At 38.2% G+C, this 13,020-nt stretch overlaps 2 protein-coding genes across 5 annotated transcripts in view; one reads left to right on the forward strand and one right to left on the reverse strand.

Annotated features, from left to right (window-relative positions):
• Positions 1-6,901, forward strand: part of LOC143282248 (cys-loop ligand-gated ion channel-like) — a 250,067-nt gene extending 243,166 nt beyond the window's left edge. For all 4 annotated transcript variants that reach the window (XM_076587847.1, XM_076587857.1, XM_076587851.1 and 1 more), the window contains one exon: positions 1-6,901. This exon is cut by the window's left edge and continues 18,172 nt beyond it. The gene's annotated coding sequence lies outside the window, so the exon portion shown is untranslated.
• The window catches only part of LOC143282242 (uncharacterized), a 190,157-nt gene that overhangs the window by 245 nt on the left and 176,892 nt on the right, over positions 1-13,020 (reverse strand). The window contains exon 20 of the mRNA XM_076587843.1: positions 1-11,973. This exon is cut by the window's left edge and continues 245 nt beyond it. Within this exon, the coding sequence (XP_076443958.1) occupies positions 11,776-11,973 (198 nt within the window). The 3' untranslated portion in view covers positions 1-11,775. The remainder of the gene's footprint in view (positions 11,974-13,020) is intronic.

Here is a 13,020-nt window from a genome sequence, read left to right on the forward strand (position 1 = left end):
TCTCTCTGCTCTCTCTTGCATGTTAAATACAACCAACCATAACTAATAACAGCAATTGTAAAGAATTGTTTTCTGTAAATGCACCAGGAGACAAAATAATATTGGCAAAAGTTAATGTTTCATTAAAATATTTAGCACTTATGTCTCGCTCTAAAACACACAAATACATGCACATCATTCATCAAATTTGAAACATTCATATTTGATTTTTTTTTGAATGATACTGAATAGTACACCAAAACAACAAGTAAAACCACCCTTGACAATTCTAAATTCTTTATATTAAAAATGAGTAACAACAAAAAAGGATAAAAGAAAACAACTTAGGACTTGACTGGCCCTCCATACTTTCCCAAACATTATCACTGATTATAAACACCAATACTCAGATTTAGTGTTCACAATGAATTCTTGGATAAAAGTATAATGCATATTAAAACAACTGCTTTAGAACAGCAGGAACCTTCAAAGAAAGGAAAACCTGAAATTTAGAATATTAAAATGCATTCAAAACAAAACAAAATCAAAAACGTGTATAAAAGCAAAATGATCTTTGATACCAATGACTTTTCACTATGAGTAAGTGTTGTGACCTTTGCCAAATAATATGTGTTACAGAATCATCTGAATGAGTTATGTGACATTTGGCAAATATTTGTACTGCATGATCAGCTGTGAAGCAATCTTTTTTATGATAAATACTTGTGGTTACTGACTGTTAATCACCCAGTGCCATGATGATATCATTCATCATGCTTCCTCTGTCAAAAATCAGTCATGCCCTACCCTGAAGAACAACAGCCTGTCATACAGGAAAGATAGCAGGGCAGCACACACAGACTGACAGTCTGGTTTTTAATCAAAGATATGCTTCCTTCCTCTTGAGTTGTACTCAGTAAGATGCACTTTATAAGCAATGAGCGATCACAAAAGGGAACAGTACTGTGGTGTGTGTAAAACAGAAGCTGTTATGCAAACTCAGTGAAACAGAGAATCAAGCCTGAACACTGTTTCCATACTATTATTTTCTCAACATAGTGATCAGATAAAGGATGATGGTGAAATCTCAAAACATTCAAAAAGAGGACAAATGGGAAGAATTCTAACCTACATAGCCAACACAAACACAATTTCAAAGAAAAGATCTGGCACCCATCTGAACATTCACAGAGGATGGGCCTTTCATGAATCAGAATGTGTCCACGACAGCATCAGCAAAAGGTTTACAAATGGGTAAAAAGGGAAATGCATCACAAAGTTTCATTCAAAGCAAAACATAAAGCATGCCCTTTCGTGTTATGAAAACAAACTATATTATATACTGAAGCCACACACACACACACACACACACACACACCTATATATCTATATATCTTTCCTTTTGTAATTTTTTTTTTAAACAAAAAACAACAACAAAAAAACCCAACAAATCTGCAGGTGTCACTTTCAGTTGTCCACTAGGAGCAACACTTCTTGCACAGCTGGAGCCAACGTGGAAAAAAAAGTGCCTGAAAAAGTACTTTTGTTAAGGGGTTTTTTTTTTCGTCTTTTTTTTCTCTCTCTCTGTTTTCAACTTAAAACACAAAAAAAAACTTTCCTTTTATGTGGCCAGTTTCAAGTTCTCCAGCACTAAAAAGCTGGGTCACTCAGTCACTGTCAACACAGTACATCACAATGCTGCATCCAGAGTGAGGGATGAGGCGAGAGGTTGTTTTGTTGCCGTCCTGCCTTCACCATGTATTTTGCTCATGAAAGAGAAAGGTAGAGGTATGGTGGAAGATGATTATGGTTGCCATGTCCGTGGTCATTTGAGCCACATAATGGACTGATAAAGTTTAGCCCTGATGAAGTAGCAGCTGTTCTTGATAATGTGAAATCCTGAAGCATCCGTTTGTCTGCAGCAGTCTGTCTCAAAAGAAACTTTACTATTATCGGCGAAACGATATGGCATAAAGCACTCTGCCAAACTGAGCATAACACAGCTTTTGTTTCCACAGTTAGGTTGGAAGCGTAATGGTCCATTTTTCATAAATGAAAGATGATGTGGTTGCTCCATCATGTTTGCAGTTATCTACACACTGCCAGCTGCTTTGTGTGTCAGATTATTTGCATGTCTTGTCAGCATTTCCTTTCAGCTGAAACCATATTCTTCAGTCCAACCACATGGCACACAACACACCTGCAATGTCAATCTTTCTGCACAATTTCTCAACATTAAATCCAATTTCGTTTTCTTTTCAGCCACTCACATTTCCACCTGTTTCTCACACCATTCTCACCGTTGTTCATCAAAAGTTCACTGTCAAGCTTTGTCAAAAACTTCATGATGCTGGATGTCACTGTCACAATATCTAGCTTGGTGAATGCACTTTTTGAAGTGAAATCAGCAGAGAGCGAGCCAACACGATTATCTCCCATGGTTTCCAACACAAGGTGGCAAGTGCATGTATACAACACATTTGGTTAAACAAACCTGAATGAGAGCACTTATCTTACTTTTTATATAAAGTTTTGGTACAGACAAAGTAATATCACTAAATAATAATCTGACAGAGAAATCCAAGACAGGGAACAAGTTTTAAAAATCTATGCATGCTGGAAAGTATCCAAACAAAATATCTCCATGTCAAAAACTGCTCAAAGTCAAGATAATATGTTCTAATATGTGCTGGATTACATGCCACATGACTAAAATCCATATATATATATATATATATATATATATATATATATATATATATATATATATATATATATATCCCTCTCTCTGTACATATAGTGAGAGAGTGTTAAGAAAAATGTTTCAATATTTAAATTAACAAAAGGAAAAAAGTGAAAATCTTTGCTTTAGGTTGTTTTTTGTTTTGTTTTTTTAATTCCCCAGTATCATGAAAGCCCTTAACATGACTACAATCAGACATGGCGTATAACTTCTCATCATATCATGTGAAAAGAGATCACACAAGATAACAGTAGTGTCAAGTGTGTGAAATCACTATTCACACACACAGATATATATATATATATATATATATATATATATATATATGTGTGTGTGTGTGTGTGTGTGTGTGTGTGTGTGTACACACACACACACACACACAGAATATCATCAATATCTCAAGAAACAAAAAGAAGACTTGGCTAATTACTTCTCACCTCAATATACTTTGTTAGGTGAAAAGAGATCACACAAGCTAACAGTATACGTGTAATGTGTGTGAAATCACACAGATACAGATATCTATATAGATAATATATATATATATATATATATATATATATATATATATATATATATTATACATACATATATATATACACACAGAGAATATCAATATCTCAAGAAACAAAAAGGGACAAAAGACTGTTGAAGATCTTTGGTTTTAATTGATTTTACTCCCAAGTGTCACTACTACCTGAACTACTACCAGACATGACTTCTAAAATTCCTCCCTTCATGAGAACAGCCCTCATAGATGCCAACCCTTGTCAACTGTTTGTAGGAACAATCAGGAAAATTGGAAGGAACATCTTGAATTTGGCAGGAACACTCCACAAATGGAGAGCACGATGCACATATTTTCTCAGTGTAAGTTTGGCAAAACTTCTATTTATGCCGCTGCTTCTTTACAGCTGTCAAATCTGTGGCACTGTGTCGCTTCCTTGGTCTTTGTCCGTCTTGTTTCTCACAATCAGAATCCATGGCTGACTTTCTCTGTTTCGAGTCACTTGTTCCTTCCTTGCACTCCATCGTTTTAATCCAGTGGGCACAGACACTGTTTGACTGAGACACAACTTGATTCAGCCACGTTCTCTCTAGTTCTGGCAAATGATAAGCTGATTGGTCTACTCATTGCTGTTTCAATGTAAACATGCACATGATTAGCTGAGCATCATCACATGAGACCAAGGTTATTAGTGACTGCCCTGGTCTTGTGATTGATTGGTCTAAAGCATCTGGGTAATGACAGGAAAGCATGCGACCATGCTATGTAGTTGAAAATTTTGATGTTGCTTAACTCAGACAAACTTTGAATGAGTGTAACAAAATACAGTTGGCATCTCTGAGCCCTAAAAAAACTGACAACTGGCTGAGCTTGTTTTCTGCTACTAACAACACACCTGGCTGACAGATGGCACTCAGGAGTTGAAGCATCAAGCAACATCACTTGGATTTTAAGTCATTTGGGCCAAGTCTTTCTGGATGCACAGCACCACACTCAGGTAACAACAACAGGTCATGTCTGGCAAGTAGTCAAGAAAAATATGTGTAAACTCATTTTTCAACTAAATCTTGTAATGAATGACAGGAGCCTCTATTTGATTCATTGCAATAAACAATGAGTACCCAGAGAGAGTACTTCCACTGATTAAATTTATGAATGTGGTGGTGAAAAGGAACGCTATGAAGAACAAAATGTAAGCATTCAAACAATTGTTTTGCTGGAAAGAGCGAATGAAAATATGCTTTAAAGGAAATTTTTTCCCTGTAAAATTACGTTAATCTAACATACTTACCATGACGCACAGATGCAGACTCCAGTATGGGTCGGATTTCCTGTCCTGTGTTACTACCCCGTTGAAGGGGGGGAAAAAACTAAAGTAGACATGACTTGTTACTTCCCCCCAGTACATTACCTCCCCTGTGAGTGCCTGTAGAGCACCCTCTTCTGACAGCATTTAGCCATAAACTGTACAATATACAGAAAAGAGAAGTAGGAAGGATGGGAGGGTCTTTAATGTGGGTCACAGTAAGTATGTTAGATTAAACTCTATTTTAGGCGGAAAAAAACCCCAGTCCTTTTAATCATACAGTCTATACTGTGACCAACTGGTACAGAATGACATGACAAGGTGGAGGGCTCACCTAATCTATTTCCTGGATGTGGAGATGGCTTGTTGGAGAACTACTGCTGAGATGATGCCCCTTGAGGTGTTATGAAGAAGCTAGCTGAGTTCTTCCAGTAAGGAGCATCCATGAGACTTTGAGCCACCTGAAGTGTGTGAAGGCTAGCAAGGAGGACCAGACTTTGTGCACTCTGACTGAAGAGGCGTCTAGCTCCGCCCCTGCATGTGCACTTGTGATCGCATTGACCTTCTGATGAGACTGGGACGTCTTGGCGGTGCTGCGAAAATGGTCAAGGTTTCAACTGATGGACAGGCATCATTTGGATTATCGGAAAGGTTGTAACCTCTTTAGTATACACACAATTGATTTGAATTTTGTATTCTGTGACAAGCCTTTACAAAGCCGGGTATTGAAACCACTGATCCAAAAATCGATGTATACAGTATACTGTATTGCACTTGCTATGGTGTAGTGAAAAGTGATAAAAATATGGTCCGTCAGCCACTGTTTTACAGCATTATATAGCGACTGGACCTACCTAGTGTAAGAGCATATCAGTGTGTATAAATATACAAAGATATATGAACACCAGATAGAAGAGTGATTAGGAGAGAAAATATAACAGCAAGTATGTATGTACTGACACATATCTGTAGACATATGCACACATGCACATGGCCATACAATTATAGGCCAAGTGTAACACATGCATGTGTGTGTATATATTTCTATATCTTTTTTTTATAATTAGGTTTATAATAGTTTATAATAGACTGTCTTCATATCAATACTAATTAAACGTGGGTTGGTATCCTGCGAAGGAGTGTATGCAGGTGTGGGGGATGCCAAGAATGTTGGGTGGTGCATGCCTGAGAAGCAGAGCAAGAAAGGCCCAATGAAAATGAGAGAAAGAACCACTCTCAGCTGTCAGTAAGGGTGCCTTAAGTGCCTTGCTAGGTAGGTCCAAGGGAGTTTAGCAAAGGAGGTAATAGATACATCCCTTGGTGCCTTGGTCACTGCAGAGGGGATGGCTGGATGAGATGTGTGAGTTGCACGTTTCCTGGTGAGCCTCCATCCTCCCTAAATAGTGATAGGGCATCCCTACACAAGCATGGCCTTGCCAATGTCCAAGATGGTGTCACAGTGGACATGGCCAGCCTCACGGATGAATGAAGAGGGTGGGGGTAGGGAGGGAGGTTAGTCTGTTGGCTTGCAGTGTATGGTATGTCCCCTGTTTCGCAACGGGGGTCTAACTATGGTACAGGTCTTCAGAGAGGATCCTGCATCCATGTGTGTATTGTGTGATGGAAAAGAGACAAAACAAGATGGCTCTGGCCCTGCAGGCCGACAGGGTCGAGTATGGTTAGTGCATTCCGATGCGACCTGGTAAAAACCTGGTTTTAGCGAGTGTCAGTCAAGTACAACACAGGAGGAAGTGTGGGTGGTGATGGAGGAGTAGAGGGAGGAAGAAGTAGAAGAGGAGGAGCAGAGGTGTTTGCAAGAGCTGAAGAAGTGGGGCCTGCTTGTCCTCTTACCGAGGGCAATTTAGGCTTAATCTTAGCCCAATTGCCCAAACATGCAAGACAGTCCCATGTCCTATTAAAAAACATGACAATATGCAACTCCACATCGTCAACGAAATGACAGACAATAAGAAAATGCAAAAATGACACCCACTTGGATGCACAGGTCAGGGATTGAAGATGGCTGCTCGAAGAAGAGGACACTCTACAGGCATGCACAGGGGAGGTAATATACTTGGGGGATCGGGGGGCGGGGGGAACCTGCATCTACTTTTGTTTTCTCCCTTTCAGCGGGGTAGTAGTTTGCACAGGACAGGAAATCAGACCCCTGCCAGAGTCTGCACCAGTGGGTCAGGGTATAGTATGTGTAATTAAACCTGTAAGCATTTCAGTCATATCCCCCCCCGACTGTTTGCCAAATGCACAATGAGAAACACGCTAATGAACAGCTGATACAAACAGGACAAACAAAAACTGGAAAATATTGTACAGGTTCAATTTTACAAAAACCAAATGTCAACCACCACAGTCAACCATACTGCAAACACAAAAAACTGTTGATATATATCTGAAACCTTTTTCACGATCAACAGAACCTTATCATTGCACTTGTTCATTTATCATCACACACACAGTTTTTGACAATAATTTTGCAAACATAATGTATGTACATGTGTCTGTGCATATACAACTCATTGTTTTTTGTCACATATGGAAAAGAGAAAGGATGGAAAGTACAATTAAGTTAGTATCTTAAATGCTTTTGTCATGATTATGATTTTTTTTTTAAACTCACTCTGAAAAACTGGTAGTGCAAGGGTTGCATAATAATGAAGTATTAAAAATAAACATGTCTATAATCTCAGACTTAACCTCTCTCTCTCGCTGCTCCAAACCACATCAGTCCATGCTACTCAAGTGCACTCTATATGCCTTACACCCTAGGTTCGGCTGCAGTCCTCTCTCTCCCAATTAAAATAAACCAGCATGGCCACAAGTACACACAACCACATGCATAATAAACAAGTTCTACCTGACCTTAATTCAGGTGACACCCGCAAAAAATGTACAAATGGCCAAACTCAGGTCAGTGCAATAGTGCAATATTTTTTATAAGATTTGAAACAAATATGGAGAGGCCGCACAGAGGACAGTGACCTGAGCAATGCAGTACCCAGAATCTTGTGCTATTAACTAAAAAAGAATCCAGACACAAACGCAAACATCACACCTTCACTGAAAGTATTTGAGTTCCATTCCAAGTAGGCTAAACGTTCCTGCAGACCTGGTATTGGTGTGTGATATCACCTCACTGACAAAATGTCACAGGAGCCCTGCACTGATGTTCCACATCAGTATTTCAAACTTATGTTATAAGACTAGTCTCATTTGTACGAAGGACCTCAATGTTGATTCTCATGTAAAATCTTAATCCTCTTTTTCATCCACTGAATTAAAGACTCCCCATGGCAGCAACAAAAATACACTCACTTTGTCATCTGTTGACCTGTCTTCTTTCCCCTCCCTTCCCTCCTGCTGTTCCCTCTGTGGAAATCCTAGCTTTTTGTGGCCACTTGCATCAAGCATCCAGCTGCCCTTCATACAGAGATGTGAGATGGATTGAATCAAAAAAGCTACCAGAACTGGGAGGGGATGTGGGTGGGTGCAAAAGCCCCTGGTGTGATAGAAAGGTGACTCCTCACTGGGGGGCTGGGAGGCAAAGCCCCCCTAAAGCTGATGAAAAAATGTTTACAAACCCCAATAACAGTGCAGGAATCACCAATCATTCTTTGTTCTGCACAGCACAATATCAACTTTTTTTTTTTTTTTTAAACATACAAATGAAAAGGGGGTGATTTTGTCATCAAATAAGCAGATGTCGAAACAGCCCTTTCTGGCATCATAACGAAGTCTCACCCCTTTATCCCTCCCACATTTTCCCTCCCTATTTGCACTGATCTCAGAACTGGCCTCTGGGGCTTTTCTGCAGCAGTCAAGCCCAACGGACATAAGCTTTTTTTTGTTTTCTTAAATGAAATGGAAAAGCGCATTTACATGTTTCCACTTACCTGAAAGACATGAGCCTTTCTTTCACACATGCTCACCCCTGTGACATAATGAGGCAGCTTTTGCCTTGTTTTTGTTCTGTTCAAAGCATAGTCAGAAGCAATAGTTTAAATCAAAAGTTTGTGTCATGTATTTTCTGCCACTTTATTTCAATGCCACTCATAAGACCATTCACAACTGTAATGAAACTTTGAAAGCAAAATACTTTTTCTCTGTTTCCAGTTTCTACAATAACGTGGTGTATGAAAGAAATTCACTTGGTGTATGAAAGAAAATTAAACTGAATTTCTTGTTTCCAATTCAGTGAATTGTATGGTTTACTTTGTGCCTGGTGCTGTCTTAGTTTAGGGGTCATCTAACAGTAGATCTCTTTCCCATTTTCTTTCATTTTTGTGTGGTCCAATCACTTTCAGTATATATATATATATATATATATATATATATATATATATATATATATGTGTGTGTGTGTGTGTGTGTGTGTGCGTGTGCGTGCGCGTGCACGCACGTGTGCGAGTACGCATGTGTGTGAGTGTGCATGCAAGCATGACAATATTTAGCATTCCTGAAGAAACAAACAAGAAATAAAAAGGCAAACAAATATATCACTATTTGAAAAAGAAAGCAAGTGTTCACAAAGAAGCAATCAACAAAGAAATGAGCAGGCCATGCAATGTATACTGCCAAAAAATAATCAACAACTAAAAAAGAATAGAGAATGTTTTCTATGTTTACTGTAAAATGAATGTTAGCAATCTGTAACAGAGGTTAGTTTCTTTCTTTACAGTTTTTCTGAGAACAAAAAGTAATATCACACAAACACACACATACCTAATCATTCCAAACATAAATATATACATAAACATATGTACACCAAAAATCAAGTCTGATAATACCACCCACATACTTATGCTTTTTTTTTTAACCACACAGTTTATATACCTGTAAATAACTGGCAAATCTATAAGCATGAAGAAATATATTCATACATTAATAAGGACATATGCAAAGAAAAGCATACACTTCTGTTTGCAAAAGGAAACTATCTTTGTGTGCAATGTGTTTCTGTGAATATGTGACTTACACCACACCATACAAAGAGACAGTGAAATGTCAAGTGTCCAACCAGTTCTGCGGACACCATCTTTTGCCTCCCACATTCCCATATGCAGCACAGTATCACTTTCAACTTCTCATTCGTGGCTTGTTTCTTTGTGGAACTGTGCATGACTTCAAGCTGCAAGTGTAAGTATTTTATTATGCATTAAAGATCAAACAGATTCGAAGAAATTTAACAAACTAAAACAACTGTGTGTCTGCTTTCTCCTTTCTTTTTTTCTTCTTTTTCTTTTTACTGCAGCATCCCTCCCATGAATACCATCCCCAAACACATCATTGTCACTACTACGATCAGTTAACAATATGTCATTCTGACAGTGACATTTCAATGATTTCCAACTTTTTCAAACTGACACCTTCCGGACTGTTTTTAGCTGTATCAAAATAAAAATGTCAACCACCACTTACAAGAATGCTCTCCTAAAAAATACAATATATGAATGAATGGATGAATGTTATGGATACTTCAATAGCACCTATCCTAGGTCAGAGACCAAGCTCTAAGTGCTTTGCAAACTCCGGGTCATTTGCACAACAGGCTGCCTACCTGGGTAGAGCCGACTGATGGCTGCATTTGGGCGCTCATCATTCATTTCCTGTGTCATTCAGTCAGAATTCAGACATGCATATATACACACAGACAGACATGTGACATTTTATGTGTATGACCGTTTTGTTTATTTACCCTGCCATGTAACAGCAACACTCCATTTCGGGGGGGGTGTGCATGCTGGTTAAGTTCTTGTTTCCATAACCCACCAAATGCGGACATGGATGACTGGATCTTAAATGCGCATATCTAATCTTTTGCTTGACACATGAAAGGGAACCAAATCAAATCATGGTGCTTAGAGCCTCGCCGACCACTGAGGCCATCTCAAGGCAAAAGGGATCCAGGCACTAGCAGGTCAGCACACATGTTGACCTGGGTGATCGGAAAAATCTCAACCCTTTACCCACCAGGTGCTGTTACCAAAATTCGAACTGGGGACCCTCAGATTTAAAGTCAAACACTTAAAGTAGTTTAACCACTCCGCTATTGCATCAATATATAATAAAAAGAAAGAAATGCCTAATGCAGTTATGTCAAAATGGCTAACAAGATGTGCTTGATGCTACAATGTCAAGCCAGTAAGTGAAATCGGTCAGTGAAAGTTTATGAATGGTTCTGATGTTTTATTAATTTTATCGATTCTCTTGACTTCTGAAAATCAAGCAAATCATCATGTCAACTCAAATCAATTATCTAATACCATTTATACAAACCATTTACCAGTATTTCTTTCCTCTCTCCTAACTGGGCAATGTGATTTAATGTTGCATGGCTTCAGTGTCAAATACATTGTGTGTCAAAATAAGAACTTACAAAAAAACAAACCTGAGCAATGCTTTATATGCATCAGTCTCAGATGAGCCACAGTCTCAATTGTGCTCTACTCTTTCAACCTTCCTGTTTTATATATTATCTTTGAAAAGCATGTGATATACTTTGATAACCACTACATATGAACTAAGATCTATCATTGCTAAAGCAACAGAAAATAAACCACAATATGACATTCAACAAGAAGGATAACATGCCAACCAAATGTTATGTGGCTACAAAATAGGTAGTTTTTCACTGACAGATAATTATTATCATTTCTACTGTCTTTGTAACCTTTAACTTGTTAGATAAGATGTGTACAAGGCTGAGCCAAGAAATAACTATGTCCATCATAGTGATGAAATGTTATTGTTCAAACAGCAAAAACAAAAGTCCATCTAATACTGTCTCATATTAATACCTAGGAACCAACAAGTCCCTAACACAACACTATCTGTGAACTGACTTCCTTCCACATCAGAGGATTCTTTGTGCCCATCTTCCTTCTCAGTTTGGCTTCTTGTTTCAACAGAAATAAATGCTGTTTATATGTGTGAATGGATGACTGCCCAAGAGATCTAACCAATGAATAAATCTATGCTTTTAAAATGTTTACAATTATTTATAGGCGTTGCTGGGAGAGTGGAAAAAAAAACAACAACAAAAAACCAACCAACCTGCATTGTGTATTTGGACCAACATTGAAAGAGCAAACATTAACACACACACACACACACACACACACACACACACACACACACACACTGCTCTCAAACCCACCCTGACTTGCGCACATTTTGTCACACACCCACATGAAGAAGAACAGAATACAGCAACAGCAGTCCTCACTAAGAGGAAAAGAAGAAGTAGTTGACAGCTCTGTTGACGTCATAATCAGCTGCAAGAGCAACACGAACCAGCTCCTCCCTAGGCACAGCCTCACCCACAATGTCCCTGAGAGCAGCCAGGCAGGTGGACAGCATCTCCTCATTCTCCATCAGGTGTAGGTCCTCCGAGGACATGGATGATGACAGCTCCTGTGCACCCTGTAGCACCAACACCACTCAAACATTCACATACTCTAACATTTAATTTTGCTTTTACCTACTCTATCGTGTACAGTCTATTCTCCATACATAAGGATTATACATCGCATGAAGAAATTCCCATATATTGGTTCAGTATTTCGAAAACAAGAAAAAATCTGCCACAATGTACATCAGCATGATTAATAAGACCAAAACTTGAGAAGCTGTGCTTTACATTTGTTTTTGTTTTTTAATTTAACTTTTTTTTAAATTCAAATCTTATGCTATAGCACACATACATACAAACATACATACATACATTTAAAGGGGGAAAAAACACACAAATAAAAAAAAACACAAAAAAACATATACAGTAAAAATAGAAGAAAAAAAAGAAAAAAAAATATGGCAAAAGTACCCCAAATGAAGATGGATATACATACAAACATTGGACACAATTCTGAAAGTGTGGAGATCACAGTTGCTTGTCAAACAATAGTAAAGCGCAGCCATACACTGAGATGCAGTATACAGAATATGGTTATAACAATAACTGCAAATTTTGAGCATCATTCATTCATGAACTCAGTACAGCCAGTTAGCTCCCCTGACTTTCCCCACAGATGACCCATTTGTAACATGACTGATCAGTAACATAATGAGTTACTTTGGGATTTACTTCGGAAATCAATAGCAAACAATGAAATTCAGGCAATGTGCATAACTGAAACAGAAATATAATATAATATAATATAATATAATATAATATAATATAATATATATGATATGATAAGATCTATGGTACATGATATGATATGATATTTGATATGATGTGACATGAACCGAATCTTTCTTGGATGCTGGGATTAACATCAAAATGATTCAACTTTCTACATAAATGTGACAGCAAAAAAGGTGTTTCACAATGCTTTACCCTCACGCAGGGCGCATGAAAACTGGACCAAATAGTTTTGATGTTTGCTGTGACGCAACCTTTTCTGTCACATCTATTTAGAATGTTCTTCATTTCATGATTGCCCATTTGTTCATCAGTTGTGTCAGCAT

This window comes from Babylonia areolata, chromosome 1 (genome assembly GCF_041734735.1).
Source record: "Babylonia areolata isolate BAREFJ2019XMU chromosome 1, ASM4173473v1, whole genome shotgun sequence".
NCBI lineage: Eukaryota > Metazoa > Mollusca > Gastropoda > Neogastropoda > Buccinidae > Babylonia > Babylonia areolata.